The sequence below is a fragment of the Gobius niger genome (genome assembly GCF_951799975.1).
Source record: "Gobius niger genome assembly, chromosome: 20".
NCBI classification, from domain to species: domain Eukaryota; kingdom Metazoa; phylum Chordata; class Actinopteri; order Gobiiformes; family Gobiidae; genus Gobius; species Gobius niger.
The window spans coordinates 12047688-12068956 of record NC_136871.1 but is presented as its reverse complement, the minus strand read 5'-3'; the positions used below and the strand labels follow the sequence as shown (position 1 = coordinate 12068956).

Below are 21269 nucleotides of genomic sequence, written 5' to 3'. Positions count from 1 at the left end.
TCAGTAATAGTAAACCTGGACAGTGTCTGGACAGGTGTCAGGGTCCGGACTCAGCTGTGTGGATAAAAATAATCATGCAGTAGTATTTTGATGACCTGGGGTTCAGGAATTGATCTTGCAGCTTTAGATAATATTCTTGCTTCCACAGCCAGGGCCGTCAACAGAATTGTTGGGGCCCACGGCAAAAAGGTCTCACACACCCTCCTCTCATTTTTTTGCCATAAAAATAAATGATAAATTCATAATAGAAAACAGGCTCCTGGGGCTGGGGCAACAAACCCAGTTGCCACCCCCTGTTGAGGGCCTGCTCACAGCCAATAGCTCCCCACTGTCAGTGCATTGATTGACATGTAACCTGCAAGTACCATTATATTGAAAGTAACAAACAATAGCTACATGTTTGAATAAGTAAAGTATAGGTAGTTCAGTAAAATACATGTCTATACTATAACATTTCAAAAATTAAATAGAAATTGTATTTTTGTTATTAACAATAAAAAATGTTTTGTAAGCAGAAAATGCATTAATTGTTTAACCCAGTGTCTAGTTCAGTGTTATTTAATAATGTATAAATGTGGACTAACCCTCATTGCAATATTTTGGGGAATATTTTAAGAGTTACAAAGACTTAAAGAGCACGGATGCACATAAATAATAATTTGTAAGACATTACAGTACAATACAATATACAATAGTAATGCATTACAATGGAATAAATAATGCTGTTTCCTACTATGTACAGAAGTGTACACTATTGTATTTACACTATAAACACTATAAGAGGTAATGTGACGGACGGGCTGAGGTGGGAGGAGTGATATCTGAGTACAAAAACCTGAAAACTCTGGCCTAAAGGAGCCACATACTGAAATGTTCGGACTGTACACAATGGTTACTCCTATTGCAACTCTTGAGTATTCCCAGAATATACCACTGGATGGAACATTTTTGTGCATTGCGCTTGACTTCACATGAATGGAGGGGCAGTATGACAGGTCTATTCTACAGCCACAGGCAGCCGAGAGACTGTAGAGGGAGTACATTTACCACAGTAGCCTCCGCACACTCCTGATACTCTGCTGCCATCCTGTGGACAGTTCAACAATATGATGTACAAATACAGCAGATAAAACCTTTAGTATTATCACATCAATAAATACGTTACTTTAAGCACTTAATGTTTATATGTACCTGTGACTTATGCACATCAGCCACGGCCTTGTTGCCTTGTGTTATCCATGAGACGTCATCTGCCACTTTAAAACCAGTTCCTGAAAGATTCACTTGGAATTGTCCCTGAAATAAACAAAACACGTGAATCAGTCGCTAAATAGTATGTGTATACAGAGTACTTGAAAGGTCTTTTGTTGTCTCACCTGTGGGCAATGGCTGGCACTGTAGCAATCCCCAGCTGTAGCAAAAGGAATTTTCTGGCCTTCTGGAGTAAAAGCAAACCGCCAATCTGTTGCTGGAGAAGAAAAAAAAAGACAAATTAAGTGCTGCAGAAACTTGAAGGGAATTCCTAAGATGCATTTACACTGATAAAGCTAACATGCTATTTTTGAGATAACCAAAACCAAGCTCAGAGCTGCCTTCAAAATAATTCAAAAATAAACAACAAACTAAGTCCAACACAGACCTGCAAAAAGGCAAATCAGATAGCATTACAAGTGAACGTAAATATTTTTTTCTCCTTTTCACTAAACGTGAAATTGGTTTATATGTGGCCAAAAATGTTTGTGTGTGAATCAGCAGCTCACTGATAATGTTCATGGCGCTTATATCAAGGCGAACTTTCGAGAAGGTGGTCATTCCCGCAGCCCCATAGTCTTTGTGACAATCACAGTTTTCTCTGTTGGAGCCGTTTGCTGGACACAGGGTTGGATCATTCAGCCTGGAGAGTAAATATAGGCCAAACATTATTGCATTGTCTGATAACATAATGCAGTATATACAGTAGGCCTACTTGCACTGGGGCTGTGTTCAGTCTGAATTATTTACCTGAAGCCAAAGATCTCAGAAAAATTCTCCCCTTCACCCGTTGTCAAGGTGATATACTCCTGCGGCATCTCTGTCTGCATTCCTGCACAGAAGACCTAAGACACAGTGGGGAGAGGAGAGGGCAGAGAAGTGAAGAGTCAACGTGAGTGGAAAGTAATAAAACAAAAACAATCGGGGAAAGCGAAGAGTGAGTTCAAACATGGAAATCACACAAACGTTTTGCAGCTGTGTGGCACAAGCATGACCCTTTCCTTTGTTTTCATTCTTTGAAAACAAAAAAACAAAAAAAAACAAAAACAAACCTTGAGTGCTTTTCCTTGAATGTTGAGAACATGCTCGCTGTCAGGGAGTGGTCCACTGATGCCTCTGACATCCTGGCAGCTCATCGGCAAATGACCTGAACACAGGAGCAGTATAATTCAGTGCCCGAGTGTGCCCCACAACAACAACAACAACAACAACAACAACAACAACAACAACAACAACAACAACAACAACAACAACAAAAACAAAAACAAAAACAAAAACAAAAACAAAAACAACAACAACAACAACAACATCAACGACAGCAAAAAGTATACACACAGTTTGTTGTTGTTTTTAAGGGATATGTTTGTGCACTTACATGTCTGGTGGTTTTGGCAGAGTTTCCTGGAGTCTGGCATAACTTCTGGTGAGCACCTATGACCCTCTTGTCCATCTGCTGACATACACTGCACCGTCCTCTCCATAACACCATGTCCACAGCTCACTGAGCACTGCATACATTGAACACATGCACATATACATTGAACAAAGTCGGTCACCTATATATGCACACTGGACTTGTGAAGTGTAATCTATTGATGAGAATGCTAAGAAACAGATTACAAGGTACTCACTTGTCCCCAGCTTCCAACCCTCCACTCCTGCGCACATGGCCCGCTGTTACAGGATGTGTAGCTCTCTGGAGGGGTCCCGGGGCAGCTGGACACAGACTGATGGCTGTACTCATAGTTGTCCTTCTCCGTATGAAGCTCACTGCAGGAGACCAGGCGATGGCGGTAGCCCTGTCCACAGCTCACAGAACACTGCAATGCAAATAACACAGTGAACACTACGGTCACGCTGAGCCGATGAGAGCCACGTCCTCACACGTACCTCAGACCAGTCCCCAGTGATCCAGATGTACTCGCAGGCATGAGCGTTGCAGCTTTCTACGTGTGGTGGTTTGATCTGGTTTACACAGTACATCTCATGCACCTCCAGCTCCTTATGGTCCACACATTGTAGGGCCCGCTGTCGATGGCCGGATCCACATGACTTACTGCACTAGATTAAACAAGACACATGCATTTATGTGTGCAGGTAATGGAAATCACTGCTGTACACAAATACTAACAAGTCAATGAAGCTTTTGTAACATCCAGTAGTAACACATTTAGAATGTTTAGAAGAGACATATGCAAAGTGTTGTAATAACATCCTGCTGTTAATGGGACCACTTGGGCCGGGACCTCCACTAACTTTCCACAAACTTTCCACACTAATTAGAGCCTCCTTAAAGAAGACATATCATGCAGCTCTGTGACCCACATTGACTGTGAGAAGAAGACATTGCTTTAGCTGCGTGCTCCCTCCTAATATTCTCCACTCTAAATTAAGATTTATAGCCCCAAGCATACAGAAGAAAAAAGCTGAACTCACAGCAGGAATGTAGTCTAGGACCACTATTATTCAGAAGATTAGGAATGTTAAAATATTGTCAGAATGAGAGACAAAACACTGCATTATCTAATCAAAAAGGCTGATATAACCCAAACCCCATTATCCCATTAATACCTTAGATACACAGGTACAAAAGGAAGGAGGGGGAGAGGATTGTTTTATTTGTTATAGCTATCTTTGCAAATGACACCAACACAGTCTCCTTGGTTAATCAGTGTTAAAAGTGGAAAAGTTATTCCTGATGTTCCCTGAGAGGAATCAGCAGCTCTTCTCCCCTCCTCTTGGCCTCCTCCCCCAAACCCTACTCAATCACTCACACATATGGGACATACTGTAACAGTGAAGAGCCTCTACAACGTATCAGAGTCAGAGAGAACTCACCGTGTGCCACGGCCCCTCTCTCCAGCGAAAATGAGAAGGGCAGTCTGCCACACGGCAGCTCTGGCTGGAGGTAGGTCTGCTACGAAGGGAACAGCCGCTCTCAACCGAGCTGCGATGCTCTCCAGTCTGACAAAAGACTTTTCGACGCTGGACGCCATCTCCGCATGTCGCTGAACACTGAAAGTGGAATAGGTAAGTGTTATAATCACTGTGATACTTTGCTATTTGTTGAAGCAGTCATTCACAGTAATGCATGACTCAAAGATGACGTATTAAAGGTTATTAAATGGTAATACTTTTTGGTGTAACACTACATAATACTATCTACGGATATACAGGCTCTGATGTTAGAGACCAGAGACTGCGTGTGTATAAACAGTCTGTGCAAAGTAATGTGCATGTTAAAAATCAGTCTCATTTGCAGCACAGACAAACATGTAAAAAAGTATTTCCTCATGGCCTCAATCCTATCCACAGCTGTCCTGGGCTGACTCAAATCATCCCGGCCATATGGAGGACACGTGCATTCATACTTGAACCTCAGACCATTGAGTGAATGTAGACAGTAGTAAAAGAAGGGGCACAGGGATCTCCATGTGCATATATTGTATGTGATGCTTCTTGCACGGTGACAGAAGCAGGTAAGACCTTCAGATACAAGGCTTTTCACACATGTGGCTACAGAATCCAAGCACAATCAGGTCATGTACTCCAGGACAGAAAGTGATTAGGGGGGAAGGATGAAAGGGATAGAAAGGAGATACTTGGGACTAAAATGGAGTGTAGACTAGCAATTTTGATGCCTCTACTTCCTTGCTTTCTGCTCAGACTAAACCCAAACCCTGTTCTTGCACCCAACAAACCACTTCATCATAGAGGCAACTGTGTTAGAAGTGGCTAGGCACTGGGAGGGGAAAAAAACTACATATATTTTGTTGCAGATGTTTAACCACCACATGGCATTGGTGAATGGGGAAAGATCTTTGACTCAAAACCTACCTCCTCCCAGGTTCCTGCCCTCCACTTGGGGCAGTGTCCTCCTCGGCAGCGCCTCTGTCTGTTAGGCTTTGGGGAGAGATGCTGGCAGTTCTGATCTGGGACAGAACTCCCCGACCCTGTCACACAGCTCACTTTGCGGTACTTAAAACCTCTTCCACAGGAGGCAGAGCACTAAGGAATGAAAGAATAGGAAAAGTTAGGATAGTTCAAAACTATTTGAATGCTTTAAGTGTATGTTTCACAGATTATCTTAAATATTATTTTGTCTAGTGACAAAGGCGGGTGGATCAACCGGTAGTGTAATGTTCAACTTCCGAGTTGAGAGGATGAGCCTAACTCTTTATGACAGGCTGAAAAGTTTGTTGTGCTTGGATAATCAAGGGGGGTATTGCATGTGTGATAGATAGAAACTGACAGGCCCAAAGTTGAATGAGTGCGGGGCCCAGCGAGTGGCGCTCTCCCCTCCAGTAAGTCTTTACACTGGCTATGAACTCTCACCTCATTCAGGGCGGGTTCAGGGAGGGATAGGCGGGATCACAAGGATTTCATTTTCATGCATATTGATGAAAATCAAGTGCATACAGACTCTTTTAGTTTTCTTTCTATCGGATATGTTTCTTATTGCAGGCACAGAATATTACAATGTCTTACAATCATGGTGCAAAGATTATTGCTACTGTTACTTAAACATTAAAGCCAAATAATCTGAAATGACATAAATACTTTCATTATCTGGATGTTTACATTTTATCTATAAATTGTTTGTTAGGAATTGTTGACACCGACTATTGGAAACATCTGCAGTTCATGGTCCATAAAGCTTTGTTTTATCCATTTTCTTTTGAAGGAACTCCAGCACATCCCAGAAGTTGGTGTAAAATACAAATGCAGGGACCAGGGAGGCCTCCTGTGATCAAACGTAACCTCTGACCCACTATATCTATCACTACAGTGTTCTGCTTATGGTCTCTCCTACTGCCCCGGCTCAGCCAAGATTAGAGCATGGGGCCAGGTATGGCCAACATCCTAGGCTAAGCATGTGTCACCATTCATCCCAGAAAATGCACATGTTGGTTTTGAGAATGAATGAACATGGTACGTGAGATTAGAAGAAATGTTGTTTGATTGTAAGTTTGATATTAGCAGATGATGACACAGATCTGAGCCTGACCTGCGTGCTTTACAGGGCTCAGGATTTATTGTGAGTGAGTTAGGGTAAGAGAGGTAGATTGTAATGTGACAGAAAGATTAGGCGAGCCTTCTTGTTTGTAACTGAAGTGGGCCAGTTAAAGCATGTGACAAAATGTTGAAAATAAAGGAAAAAAGCCGTTGATAGTACCTCGACTTCTCTTTAATTGCAGTTTTTTTTCTCAAAATAAGCACATAGTAAAACATATCCATATGAAATTAAATACTGTAATTACATAGTAATAAAAACAATAAATACAGGTAATAATTACATAAATATACAAAATCTTGTACAGATACTAATACTGCCATTTGTGAAAAAGAAACACAATATAAACCCAGAATCTGTTGTTTTTGCGTTTGAGCTGTATCTCTGTAGCACCAAAATAAAAGACAAAAAATATAACATTTGTACATTGACCTCTTCAGCGTACGACTCTTAAAGGTTGCTTGCTTGTAATGACACATGGGAGACATTATGTACAGTAGTTGTCTTTAGTAAAATGAGCACCATAAAAGGCAGTCGCTGCTGTTTTAACAGGCCCTTAAAAAAGGTGTAATGTCAGCACAGACATTTATGACCAAACGGAGTCAGCCGGGTGGGCTGAAGAGACATGATGCTGCCCCCCACCACAGATACCAAATGAGCTTTAACTGGCCTCAAAGGGTGGTCAACTTGAGACAAAAGGAGAAACACACCATGGAACTGTGCAATATTAGGGCGAAGCAGCCTCTATGCTGCAGTTTAGCTTAAACACAACACTCCCTCCAGTGCAGGGAGAGCGAGGTGCAGCAGGGGGCAGTCATATCAGACACTGAGGTAGACACATTATGTTGGCTCAGAGTAAGAGCTCCATAAACAAAGCACTAGTAACTTCCCCTTCAGTATTTGACAACTACATCTTTCTCTTGAAGGTCAGGCTCAACAAGTCGACAGGGTATTTTAGTTATGGAATCTAACACACAAACTGTACAAGAGTCTCAAGTATGACATGAATGGCCTATTAATCATAAGTTGTTTGTCATACAAAATTACATTTGATCAACATTGTTTCCCTTGCATTTCATGTTAAAATCATAGTTTAATGGCTACTTGAGCTAGTTGTGAGGTATTTTGAGCACATCATATTGGACTAAACCACGTACACAACTATAAGGAGCAACCTCAAATAGACATTTGTTGAACAACTAAGAGTTGCAAGTGTGATGTTGCATATACAACTATTTCACAGTACTGGCATTGTCAGCGTACTTGGATACACAGTATTACTAGTATTACTAAAAGTGTTTACCCTATTGTACTGAATGTGTCAGGAAGTGTATTCTTTGGAATCCTAAGTGCTTCAAAACTACAATATCAGAACATTTCCTCATAAATAAGGGCCTTGAGACACCATTTTCGTAAAGCACCCCAGGAAGTGTTGTTGCAATATTGACCTATCGTCACAGATTCTACTATTACGGGCCTTTTCTTTGGTTCACTATGGCAGACTTTCTATTGTCAATTTCACTGCTTTTTCCTACTATACAAAACATTCTTTTGTTAGGTCAAATCATTTTTGAAAGGGTAACTGCAAGAAAACTGAGCTACAAAAGAAAAAAATAATAATTTAAGCCTATGTACAAACATAACTGTAATAAATTATAATGAAAAACAATATTTTACAAAAACTCAGAACTATGATAAACGTGTTGTATGTTGCAACTGCACGTCTATTTGTCATCAAGGCCCAACAGAAGCAATTTTACAGGTGTCTTGGGGAAGCAGAGGGCAGGTTGAGAGCCCAGAGTGGGAGCAGGAAAAGAAAGGGAAGAATGGGAAGATAAGCAGTAGTAATGTTTTATTTACGAGCGTACCGAGCTCCAAGGGTCTGTGCTCCAATGGGGGCCGGAGGGGCATGGCTGAGTATTGCACTGCTCTCGGTCCGGGGGCTTGTCGTGGATCTCACAGCTCAGGTCGTTGAAGCGCTCGCCGTTCGGACGCTGACAAACCACAAGCCTTGTCTTTATCCCGCCGCCGCATGGCTTGGTGCACTGTACAAGAAAGTCAATAAAAGTTTTTCAGAGAAGTTTTCATACTTTTCTTTGTACTTTGCACTCACTCAAAAATAAACATAATTGCCTTAATAGACAAGATATTTTTGGGGGCAGTGAATATATTTGTAAATAGTTCTCAAACAATTGATCAAGCAAACTGTTTTTTATAAAGTCCCTTATTGCAACAACAGTTGCCTCACAGGGCACAAACAGAAGAAATCAACAATATAACAGATATCAAACGTAAAAAAAAAGCAATCTCTACTGAATAGTACTCTTTTATACACTACACTGCTTTCAAGATTTGAACAAATACACACTTAAACCTTCATCGGAGTGAAACATGTGGTTAAAGTATCACCTCTGGATATATATCAGTGACTATTACAAACAAAAGAAGTTGGTGGTACCTCTCCCCAGTCGCCGTAGATCCACTGTGGACATGGACCTGACTCACAGGAGCGCTGTTCACTGGGCCTGCCACGCTCCTCACAGTTATTTGCAGGGTAACCATTCTCATCCTGGCACACAACCACCCGTCGCTGAAAGCCTCCTGCACAAGTGCTGGAGCACTACAACCAGACACACATTAAACAGTTAGAATCTGTGATCTGTCTAATGTACAAGGCACTCATAGGCTGCAGTGTTGAGCACAGCTCACCGCGCCCCAAGGTCCTGTCCTCCACTGATGTGCCTGGTTCTGGGGAAGGCTGTTTCTCGTGCTGCTGTTGGGTGAGGACGGGGACAGACGAGGGTCGCTGGAGCGGGAGGAACACTGAGACATAGCACAGTCCTGTTCTGTATTTGGACGATCATCCAGGTCACACTCACTGGCATCCACTTCCTGCTCATTGAAATTGACACAAAGCACCTGTCGTGTTGTTTTTCCCTGACCACAGGTCACTGAGCACTGCAAAACATAAAATGGAGTTATGGACAACTTAGATGTAGGCTCAGCCTTTCAATTCTGGCAAAAGTTTCTAGTGTGTATTGTACATGTCTGAACTGAACTTAAGCCAGTTTGCATTTGTGGATAAACATTTTCTCTTTGGGAGCGTCCATGAGCGCCATAGGCCCGGTGCAAGTGTGAGGGAGAGCATGTGTGTATATGCGCGGGGGTTGGAGTGACCAAAGCTGTAGTCTGACTGAACTGTATCACAGTGCTCTGATGAGAACCATCTGTAAACAAAACTCAGCCCCTCACTGTAGCCCCTCTGCTACTCTCACAACTCACCCTACTGCTTTCTTCAACACTCAACAGGTTTATGTGAAACTGTGAGCGCCTCTATGCTTCAAGCTAATGCAGCAACTGTAAACAAATGTATGTGAAGTTCACAGTATGTTCGAAGCCTGTGGAGTTTGTTAATTTCCTTACCATTGACCACTCCAGTACTTTCCACTGGCCACAGGCCACCACAGAGCACATCTCTCTTGCTGGGGGTTTAGGGAGGTGGGCACATGCTTGCTCCTCTGCAACACCACCTTGGTTGTCACGGCAACTTACATAACGCATACGGCTCCCTTTTCCGCAGCTGGCACTGCACTGTAACAGAGAGCGCAAAATCAGATCAACATGTGCTCACAGGTTAGACTGTGGATAAAACCACAAACCTGTGTCCAAGAACCATATCGCCACTGAGTTTTGTGGCTTGGAACAGAGGGTACTTTAGTTCCTGGAGGATCAGAGTGGCTATTTGGACATTGGGCCACTTCACAATCCTATAAAAAAATAATAATAATCAGTACAACAAGCTGTTAATCTAAACATACCACAAACAACAGACCTCAGCAATTGTGATGTACGATATAAACAAATAAACTTATTTTATTTTAAAGCAATGTGCTTTACCGCAGCCATTCCCAGCAACCCTGCCCCCCACCCATGTTACCAAAACAACAAGAAATAGGTCCGCTGTCAGTTCAAACTATGGATTGTGGTAGTAAGCCACTCAGCATAAAGCTCTGATCCCTGTCATAACAGGTCACAGTGGAGTGGTATTTGGGCCACCAATGCCCATGCCCGGCAGTGGTAAACTCCGCCCTCATCCATCCCTCGCCCTCACCTTCTGCCCTTTCACTTTTGTCATTGTGCCCTCTGCTGACCTCTGACCCTTCTCTCTAGAGGTGAGGCCCATAATCGAGTTAGACAGGCAGTGAACTGGCTCCACATTCCACACAGCCATTTCACGGAAGTCACTTAGAACGAGCTCGAAGTATGAAACGTTGATCAATTCGATAATGCCTGACAGTAAATTTAACCCGTTCCATTACCCGTTGCTACTAAATAATCTCTGTTGGTGCATTGTAGTGGCCATAGTAGTGGAATGGCTGGCATTGTGGCCCACTTTATGACTGGTTGGTTGAAATAATAGTGAGGTGAGGCCATTGGCTCTGTTAAGCCCATCGTTAAGCCAGCGGCTGGAATTCAGACCTTCTTGCTGGCATACCCACAATTTGACTCAAAAGCTTTACCGCACAAGATAAACAAACACAGTAACCTCATGAAAAGGCAACAATGAATGAAATTAAATGAAGTGTGCCAAAAGGGCTTCTTTACCTGGGTGTCAGTGGGACGGGTAGCAGCATTACATTCAGTATCATCCATTACAGCACCATAAGATCCAACAACACACTTCACTGCTCGCATCTGGTAACCTGGCCCGCATGAGGTAGTGCACTGAGTTCAAAGAGAGAGAAAAAAAGGAGTGCGGTGGGAGTATGAGAAGAAGACAAGAAAGGCATATCAGAGTGACTACAAACACTTCCACAGAAGAAAACGAGTAAATTAGCCCCGTCAACAGCCAGACGTTTTCTGCACTGCTAAATCATTGGAGCCATCTCATTTCTCTTCAGCCTCACTGCGTCCAATAAAACAAGGTCAAATCTGCGTAGTGGCTACTTCAACTACAATTTGACTATGCTTCATTTAATGGCTTCAAATGTTGCATGTGGCTATTCCTGAATGCTCTAGCTCGGCGTTACAGCAGCATATGTGCATCTGAAATTTTACGTTAGACTAAAGTGGGGAACTTCAGTCAAACTTGTCAAATTAGTTTAAACGTGGGCAGTGATTCATAGTGCACCAGCATGATCTGTTTTTAATGAAGTTGTATATTTTCATGCAGATTTTCAAGAATTAAGTTGATTTAAAATTTGAAATGCAGCCACACAGCGGTTTACGTCTGTAGCCAGAGCAACCCCTTGAACAGAACAATGGTGCTGACATTGGCGTGAAGTGTCTTTCTAAATGACACAACACAGACTAAAGTTACACTCACCAGTCCCCAGGGTCCGACCTGCCAAGAGGCACACTCCTGCTGCTGACATGTCTGAACTGACTCTGGTTTAGATGATCCACAATGGCGGTCTTCCAGTCGATCTTCACCAAACTGACACCAAATTTGCCTGTGTTTGTAGCCTTTTCCACATGTAACCAGGCACTGCAACATACACAAAATGGTACTGTCTAAAAATGTACTCAGTTATGTTTAGTTTCGGCACATGAACATTTCACACAAGGTAGATTAGAGATGTATTTAGTATGGGAGTATGGGAAAGAGCTTCTTATTAAAACATCTCAATTCTAAAAGATTTCAAACATGGTGAGAGAAGCAGCCAAAGTGAAGTCACCTCAGACCAGTCCCCACTTTTCCACAGTGGGCAGAGGAACTCGTTGCAGGACTGGACGGCGAGCTTGTCCCTTTGGCTGCACATGTTGTCATCACCCCCACTCTCTGCTGCCTTTCTGCAGACTGCCCCTCGTTGGCGGGTGCCTCCACCACAGCTCTTGGAGCACTACAGGCCATGTATGACTCATATCGTTACGCAGATTTATAAACAGAAACATATTCATACATAAACGGCATGTTATTACCTCTGACCAGGGCGAGTACTCCCAGCCCCCTGGGTTACAGTCACCATGACAACCTTCCTTGTCTTCAGGTTTATCCATGTTACTACAGTGACGGTCATCAACCTTCTGCATCTTACTATCCGTAGGATTTATTTTGGCACAATATATTTCCAGAGTGCGATATCCTGGGCCGCACTGGGCAGTGCACTCACTTTTACGAGCAATATACCACCTGTGTGCACACAGTTACATGTGAGTATGTGTAAATAAGCACATGTTTGTGCTAAAGGATTACAAGGGCCACAAACCTGAGTTCACAGTCCGTGTTGCAGGTCTCTGTGATGACAGCTGGCCTGGGCGTACCATGGCACCTCTGGTCTGACACCACCACTCTGTCGGATTCTCGGCTACACACAATCTTTCGCTTACGTTCACCTGACAGAACAAAGCCCAACTGTTTAATAGAATCAATGAATGACAAAATATTTATGGACAAAATAAAACATTTCACAAACGACTGTATATCTAACATAAATAATAATGACAACACTGGACAAAAAAACAAAACAATTATTGTTGATCCATCCATCTTCTTCCACCTTTTCGTTTCCGGGTTGTGGCGGCAGCCGTTGGAGCTGCCCAAATCACACTGCACAATTCTAACTGGGCCTGCAGGTCTCTCATAAGGGGCTTCTGAACCGCACTTTGTATGCCCTATCAACTAGGACCTTGTCCTGGGAGACTCTACCAGGTGCACGAAACCCCTGACAACAGAGCTCCCAGGATCATTCGGGCGCTCAAACCTTTGAGGAGGTTTGAGGAGGGGAATTATTGTTTATTGTGAAGTAATTATATAGTGCTCAATTCATGTCCCTGTCAAACATAGTTTATGTTTCACAGAACTCTCGACTGAGTGTTGGACAATTGGCCTTTCCTCCATCCCCCCATCTTTGAACCCATTCATTTTTTCACAGCTTCCATACAGTTATCACCCATCTTTGTCAGTGGGTTTTGCCTCCTACTCACCTTGGCACAAGCGACTGCACTCCTGCCAAGGCCCATAAGCATCCCAGAAAAAGTGCTGTGGTCTGTCCTCTATGGGAATGTTGAAAGAGTACCTGACATTTGGGTTGTACAAATTCCCCACAGACAACACCTGGGAAAATAAACATAGGAAGGAATACTTTAAAGACATTTTTGACAAACGTTAAGTTATTCATTAAAGCTGTAAGGGATTATTCTGCAGAGCACATGAAGATGAGGTAATACCTGAACAATAATCTCTTCCTCGATGCGCTCAGTACAGTTGATCCTTTCTGTGACATGGTCAGATCCACTATACTCAAGGATAGCATTACCCACTTTGATTTCCCTTTTAAACATGCTGACCACAAAGTCCCCGTTAAGAAGGAATTCTCCATGGATATTTGATATGGCTGCAGCGACAAAGAGATGATGCTTTCATTTTAAAATACATGTTTACAAGCGTATCTATGCAAACAAACAAAAAGCAAATATTCCGACATGCTGCCCAGAAACTCTGTCTAACAACTGAAATGATAATAAAGGGGTTGCAGTAGTCATTTTACAAAGTTTACAGAACTAAACAGCTTAAGGTGCTTACCAAGGTAGTTATCATCCTCTGGTTTTCCTGAGTAACTGTGCTGCCGAACATCTATGTTTGTAGCACCAACAGGTATGCGCACAACTTCATTATAGCCTGCCAATGACATGCGGCACATCATCTTTTATGTAATACATTCACAGTGATTTACATGTTGGTAAGTGTCATACCATAGCGGACTGTGTTGAAGGTGTCCGCTACAGGTTTGCAGGATGAATTGTCACCTCCACACACCCCACACTTGTCCCTCCTGGCTTTGGAGTTTAGAACATGGTCACAGCCTGCTTGCTTCATAAATTGAAAACAAAACACTGTAATCACATTGTTGTTTTTGTTTTATCTTTAGACTTTTTATAGCACTTTGTTGTGTATGTCTGTTCGAACCAGAGACATGAACATGGAAGAGGTAGTCAAATAGCTGTTTAACAAGTAACTAATGGTTGTTGATGTTTGGGATAGTTATAAAATAAGGATGGATATGTGTTTGGAATTTATAATCCCAAAATGTAATGACACAACAGAAGGAGAAAAACAATCTTACCCTGCACAAGCCCTGGACACAGATGTCGTTGGTGTCTGGACCACACGTTGTGCCGTCTATAACCCTGTCCCTGAGCTGATAGTAAGCTGTGCTCCCTGCCACCCTGCAGAACAGCTTACAGCGGTCTTTCATGAGAACTGGAAGACAACAGTTAGCAACAAATCATTCAACTTTATCTATTTGCGTTTAGTTACTCTGCCACAATGGAAAAGCCTTACTTCCGCTGTACTTGGGAACCCAGCGAACATTTGGAGGTAGTCCGTTGATGTTAAAATGCCTGCCATCAAAAGCAGCACACTGTTCCTCCCTAAAGTCCTTCTTTTGCCTCGAGCAGGGCTCAGAGTTACAGGAGCGAAACTTCATCCGACGGCCCACACAGTACATTCCACCATTTCTGGGCCTAAAAGAAGCACACAGTCAAAGATCTTTGTAAGATGTAGTTAACTAACCTGTTAAAACATAATAATGTGAACTAATGAAGTGAACTGCTCACACTGGTCTGTTGCATTCGCGTGCAGCCACCTTGATGCCACCGCCACATGTGCGTGAACACGTTCCAAAAGGACTCCAAACGCCCCATGCTCCCTCGACAGGGGTCGCATCCTGATCTTTGCCTATACACAGGCCATGCTTGCAGTGCTACACAAGAGGAGAACTGACTCTTAGTAATGTGAGATTGAGTTGAGGACTGGACAAAGAATGCAAAAGAGAACCAAGGAGCACAGCACCACAAAGCAACGATCAAATCGTATCCATGCAACCATAAACTGTATATGTACTGCAGTTGCACAGCCGCTCTTTTTAACACTTTACACACTAAAGTCATAAAAAATACATACCATGCATACAACACCATAGTCATAAGATGTTTTTTGTTTGTTTTATAAATACCACACATTCAAAGTCAATAATACCTTACAACTCCTCACGCTGGCCAAGCAATGACAACGGCAGCATGAAGAAAATGTTAAGATTATTGAGAGTTCTTGAATTATCCAATACAAAACATAGAACTTTCACATGTCTATTGGACAATGTGTGTTCAATAACTGCTGTTTATTATATACAATGACTTTATTATTATTTGACTATTTGGTGGTCACGTTACACTTATCTATGTGTTGATGAGGCATTTACCTTTCCAGGTGCACAGTCAGTGCCATCAGCCCAGGGCATGTGCTGGGTCCTGCAGCCGCGCTGAACCCCCTCTGGACTGGTGCACCACAGGCGCCGACACTGAGTCTACACAATGAAAGGAAAGTAATGACCCAACACTGTTTAATATTCATCTTAAATGTCTATTAAACTTCCTACATTTTTGTTTCTTTAGAATGTAACAATAGATTTCACAGAAGAACCTCTTACCATGTAAGGGCACACCTGGGTTCCTGGGCCAAATATCAATTCACATTGTTTATTGACATTGTATACTCGTCCTGGCAGTTGTTGTGAAAGACTGTAGGGTCTAGAAACTGGCTCGTCAAGTAAACATTCACCATATCCTGTGCTATTGAGAAAAGCAGATAAAATGGCATAAAGAAAAGAAAAGCAAACAGCCAAAACTCTCAAAGTATCAGGGACAGGTATTAATTATCATTCACAACTTCTGAACTGACATCTGGATTATAGATTGTTCTATGTTGATGCAGCAAATATAAGGATGCGTTTGTAAGACAATCACAGTATATTCTATACTATGCTAAACAGTGGTACATGAAATCAATATTCACTACTAACGTATGCGAAACTCACTCTAGAAACTCTGTGATATATTTCCTGCTACATTTGGACCACATCCAGGGATTTGTGTTGTAGTTGAGTGTGGGAGCCATCACATGCTGCTGCACTTTGACTCCATCCTCTTTACACTTGTTACTGTCATCGTGAGGCATGTTGAACCTGGCAGGCAGAAAACAGAAATCTAAAACGATTGCAGTCCATGTATGAATTTATCTTGCTTTAGACATGCAAGCACTTCTCGGTTGTGTAACGGCAGTCTGCTAAATCTTTGATAGGGTAATTAGGCTCTGGGTTGGTGCTAGATTGTGCCAAGAATCCTCAATGCGCTACTGAGCAGCCTACTGCGCAGGTACCATACAACGCTAAGCTCAATGGCTCAAGCTGTCACTACTTAATGCACAGTTCAACAATCCTCTCTTTTGTTGGGGTCAGAAAGAGCCTTTTCTGCAGATGACGGCTGTTAAGAGTCTGTAACAGTCTCCGGTGCAGCCGACTAACACCACAGGCACAGCCTGACTCAAGACTTTGCACAGACTTAGAAATAAAACCCGTGTTTTAGAGAGTGTGAATGTCTCCCTTTCATATTGATCCATCCTGTGTTTTGAGCATTTGATTCATCTGCATTCAAATAATCTTTCTTTCTGATCAGAGGTAACGTAATAAAAATATCATGAAAGAAAATTTGAGCACAGAAATGCTCAGAATGAATCTGGTGAAAGTATAAACACACAGTATAAAGACATGCAGGAGCACTTGTTGGAGAAGAAGTGGCCACAGGGAACTCAGGGAGATGGCCGACAGTATTACTCAATGTGTAAATGAATCTAAGCACAACCTCAGGTATGTATTTGACCAGGAAAAGTCAAATAATGGACAGCTTAAAAGATAATACAAATGCTATGCTTAAACGTCTAATGGATTACTTACACATGTCCAAGTTCATGGGCAATGGTGAAGGCAGTACTAAGTCCATTGTCTTCACTGATGCTGCAGCTCCTGTATGGATCACACACTGTTCCCAGTTCTGCGAGGCCTGAAAACATCAATTTGACATTATTCATGTTGTTTAGAATAGTATAGTTTGATTTATAAAGACAAGTAGGCCATACCTAAAGTGTCGCATTTATCTCTTGCTCGACAGATGTCCTGTCTATAGAATGGAAACAGAATCAGGTTAAATAGTAAAACAATTAATAGGGGTAAATAATATACATATTTTCTCACACCTTGTGATAAGGATGGCTGTGTCATGATGGGAATGATGGTTGTCATCGAGAATATTTTGACTCTGCTGCCAAATGCAAAAGTTTTTTAAAGTGGTCTGTGCATTGAAAGATATGACTGGACCCTCCTGTGGAAAAAGTAAATAAGAAAACTATGTCAAATTTGTTTGTATGGTAATACAAGTTTCAATGGCAGGCATTACTAATGTGCGTCTATTACCTGCTCATGGTTTAAAATGACCAGCTTTACAATCACAATGTTAATGACATTTCCAATGCTGGGGTCTTTGTATATTGAGGACACCTGTAGATACAATTAATAGAGAGGAGATTTATATCAAAACTTTAAACAAAACCTGCCATTCAATGTCATTTAGAAGTGTTTTGTCTTGCTGTCTCTAACATAAAGCTTGGTTGTTAAAGGATCATGTTGATAAAAGCTTGAGCTCCTGTTGAGAACACAATCTTTGCCAAGACCAAAATATAGGTCATCTCAATTCCCCCTGGGAACTGTTGGCCCCAGACACAGTGGATGTTAGTATTTAAAGTGGTCAAGAGACTGCTGTCTATGTAACATACCTTACCTTATTTTACAAGCGACAAACTGTCAGGAAGACCGTCTTTCCAACTGACATTTGGAAAGTTTGCAAATGTTTTAGCAGGAGAAAAATGAAGCTTACCAACTAACTAAATCTCTTTACTCACTTACAGATGTACAGAATAACTGACAGAAGAAAATGTCACATGTTCATATTTTCTCAGTGTGACGACTTACAATGGACATTAACGTCAGAATGTAATGCTGTAAATTGCTGCCGTGGTGCTCCACCATTTTGCTGTCGGCGACCAGCATGACTTCAACAAAGCGCGGGTAGGAGAGGAAACGCTTTGATCTCCTGTGAGGTCCGGAGTCGTTGCTGCTATCATTTGATGGTCCAGCACTGCCAGAATTGCTGCTCTCTGAAGTAAGAAGGGCTCCATTGGCTAATTCAGCGCTCAATGTCTCAATGTTGTTCAAAATATTCGATCTTGCCACAGGGGCAGCAGTGGAAGCAGAGGTGACTCCAAAAGCTGAGCTTCTCCTTGGTGTGTGTCTTTTATGTCTTTGTTTATGTCCTGGAAAAGTACAACAAAAACACAATTACTTGAAGCCATCTGTTATAAAACAAACAAAACAATCCAGAATACCTTTTCCATAAATTATATGTTAACACAATTGAGCAGCCTGAAGCTGCCATTGTCTGAGAAATAAGGGGCAATGAGGGCACAGAGTTTAAGTTAGGTCTTGCCAGTGTCCAGCCATAAAATATTCAAGAATAAACTGTCATGGCAGACTTAGTCGACTTATATAGAAAAGAGAGGGATTTGACCAGACTTTAATGATTATCTGCCAGCTCCTCAACCTGGACAGTATCCAGAATCATCCTGGATAAAGCCTGCACTATCATATCTATGATAGTCTTAATACTCCATGCGTATGGATGACCTGAATGATGAAAGACTTCTTTGTTTCATCTGTACTATCAGATATACAGATCAAAACACACAAGGATCATTTCGCACAACAAAGAAAAAGAACACACACACTTGCACGCACAATTGTATGACTCTGTTTGAATGTTCGTCCTAGCATCTCTTTGTGGCCTTTTGCTCATTGCGTCTACATGGAAGCCTTATCAAAGGGTGAGAGGAAGTACAGAGTCAACAGGACATGGATGCAGTAAACTGAGATGGGATGATACAAGACAGAACTTCCCAAGATCTTTTCCTGTGACAGCTGGAGATCCTTCGCTAATGCTGCTGGTCTTAGCGATGCCGCTCATTATAGTTACAATATCACAGTTCAGTTTATTATTTGTTAACAAATAATAATTAATAAATAAAACAAATTAGTGAATGGCTGAGTAAATGTTAAAGTGCCTCTAATCAAGAAGGTCAAATGTCATACATGAACAATTAGAAAGTAATTAACAAGAGAAGTTTGCATCATGTGTTTGGAAGTACCTGCTGTGTCACATGTGGCGTCCTCCTCAGACACATCTTCTTTGGAAGCTGTCTTCTTAAATACAATATGAGGTTTTATGTGTTCCTCTTCATAGTACTCTCCTTGATAGCTCTGTAGGGGTTCCACAAAATACTCCCCCTCTGGAGACCTAAAAGTGCCCAGCTGAATATAAATAAGAATGCATGTGGTTAACAGTCACTCGCTCACCACACATGAAGCACCAAGCGTTGGGAAATCTCCTGAGTGTGACATATGTCATAAACTTCTAAGATGCTCCCTAATCTCATACTTGTGCATAGCTGGAGGTAGGACCTCTCTGCTATGACGTAGGTATACTCGTACGCTGTGTAATATGCGTGCGTAAACACGTCACCTCACCGGCTACACTAAAGAGACGCATGGAAGCAAGATAAGAGCAAAGTGTTCATTAAAGCTGTCAGGAAGCAGGCGAGCTAAGAGCATTCTTCCGCCGCTTTACTACTTTGATGACACTAAGTGCAGTCACTACAGGGACAGAGGTGCTTCTTACAATGGTAGAGGTTCCCATATTTTAGGTTTCAAAGTTCTCTCCTCAGTAAAAGTGCACAGAATGTAGGTAAGAGCATTTCGATTTCACTTAAAATGCGAGTAGATTTATAATGACATGATTGATAATTAGCACGCCCACTGTCACGGTCTTCATAAAAATGTGCGTAAACTCACCAGTCCAGAGCACAAACTGATGACTGCGGCGTGTTCTGAATGCGCATTTACGAAGCCTTTATAAAAACAGTGCCGCAGCTCAGTGTCCTCCTCCTCCTCCTCTCCCTGCTCATCTGTTGCAAACGCCGTTATGTTTTCTCTCCGGTGCAGTCCCAGTACTGTGACAGTGTACATCGGCGCGATAAATCCCGAATCTCGCGTGAGGTTCAAGTGGTAGCTCTGTCCAAAGGCACGGATCCTGTAGTGGATGTTCGGTGAGGCCCAGTGATCTGTGGCATTGCCAGTGCTCTCGTCCAAACTTCGCCTTTTCCTCTTGAAATGCATAGCTGTTGGAAACTTGTCACCGGCTTCATTCACACGTTCCGGGGTTACAATTTCATAAACCCGCGAGTTATCTTCTCCTGTGGATCAAACAGTGAAGAAAAGAAAGAAGAAGAAAAAAAAAAGGCTTTTGAGCTTGAATGAGTCATTTGTAATTCAATAACCACAAGAATTCAAAGATACACAGTTATTTTCTTCTGTCAGTGAACTTTCTGAAAGAGGAGGAAAAAAAAAAAGTGTAGCTGCGTCCAATGCCCATTCATTCGTAATTTTCTGTGGAGCGGGACTAGGAACTAAAACAGAAGCGGAGAGAGACGTTCAAAGGCTTCATACTGTACCTGTACTCTGATTCAGAAGCACTTTGTCCGTAGATGCGGCTACATTCAACAAATCAGGGAATAGCAGCAACCCTAGACCCCAGAGAAGCACATGCATGATTGTTCACGTTCAGAGTAGAGCGGCAGTCCGTATTCCTGTGTAGATCTGCTCTCGGTCCGGTCGCTCCGGGCTGTCGGCCCCCTGTCTGCCTGCCACATCCAACTTGGTTATCCTCGACTCTTGAGTAGATTGTTTGTGGCCGCTGAAAAACAGAGTCGGGACGTGAGCGCTCCGCGGAGACCCTGGCGAACATGCATTCTGCACACAGGGGTGGGCTGCTCCTGCACTCGCCTGCGATGGGCTCTACTGCCTGTGCACCAGCTCTCCACTCACTCAACGGGAGGCGGGCTCAAGCGTACGAGCCAGTGTCCCACAGTCAAGCCCCTCCTGTTCATTGAATGTGGCAAGGGGTCATTTATGTCCACTATGAAGGAATAAACTACCCGCATATTTAAAATAGTTTAAGTCTGCACTGAAGAGAACACTCTCAACATGTGGCTGCTTAACTGTGTTTCTCTAACAGATTTTGCTTGAGTGTAATGTAATACTACACACTATTGTTACTTCTA

The 21269-nt window shown here is 42.4% G+C and overlaps 1 protein-coding gene across 2 annotated transcripts; it reads right to left on the bottom strand.

Moving 5' to 3' along the window:
* Window positions 1-650: 650 nt before the first annotated feature.
* adamts9 (ADAM metallopeptidase with thrombospondin type 1 motif, 9) lies at window positions 651-21018 on the bottom strand. 2 transcript variants are annotated; one of them, XM_079579205.1, is made up of 39 exons: window positions 20661-21018; window positions 20002-20402; window positions 19299-19461; window positions 18070-18410; window positions 17515-17598; window positions 17298-17422; window positions 17181-17221; window positions 16999-17104; window positions 16084-16230; window positions 15697-15838; window positions 15469-15573; window positions 14825-14970; window positions 14550-14731; window positions 14332-14468; window positions 13961-14078; window positions 13791-13886; window positions 13436-13602; window positions 13193-13322; window positions 12475-12601; window positions 12188-12398; window positions 11944-12108; window positions 11592-11753; window positions 10871-10990; window positions 9925-10032; window positions 9689-9856; window positions 8975-9223; window positions 8724-8885; window positions 8134-8310; window positions 5089-5259; window positions 4090-4266; window positions 3142-3312; window positions 2883-3071; window positions 2627-2759; window positions 2304-2398; window positions 2002-2096; window positions 1761-1894; window positions 1377-1468; window positions 1192-1296; window positions 651-1087 (listed from the first exon to the last, which is right to left on the bottom strand). In XM_079579205.1, the coding sequence occupies exons 1-39, from the start codon at window positions 20755-20757 to the stop codon at window positions 998-1000; spliced, it is 5829 nt and encodes a 1942-aa protein (XP_079435331.1). In that variant the 5' UTR covers window positions 20758-21018; the 3' UTR covers window positions 651-997. The 2 variants fall into 2 exon arrangements, with proteins under 2 accessions (XP_079435331.1, XP_079435332.1); XM_079579206.1 differs by lacking the exons at window positions 651-1087; window positions 1192-1296; window positions 1377-1468; ... (6 more) ...; window positions 4090-4266; window positions 5089-5259 and having other exon boundaries at window positions 6570-8310.
* Between the last annotated feature and the right edge of the window lie 251 nt (window positions 21019-21269).

Excerpts from the sequence above, each read along its gene's own strand:
- adamts9 (XM_079579205.1), bottom strand. The coding sequence starts at position 20,757 with ATGCATGTGCTTCTCTGGGGTCTAGGGTTGCTGCTATTCCCTGATTTG. Across the intron at positions 12,399-12,474 it reads AACACGGACTGTGAACTCAG|GTGGTATATTGCTCGTAAAA; the intron begins GTTTGTGGCCCT and ends GTGTGCACACAG. Across the intron at positions 2,399-2,626 it reads CTGCCAAAACCACCAGACAT|GTCATTTGCCGATGAGCTGC; the intron begins GTAAGTGCACAA and ends TCCTGTGTTCAG.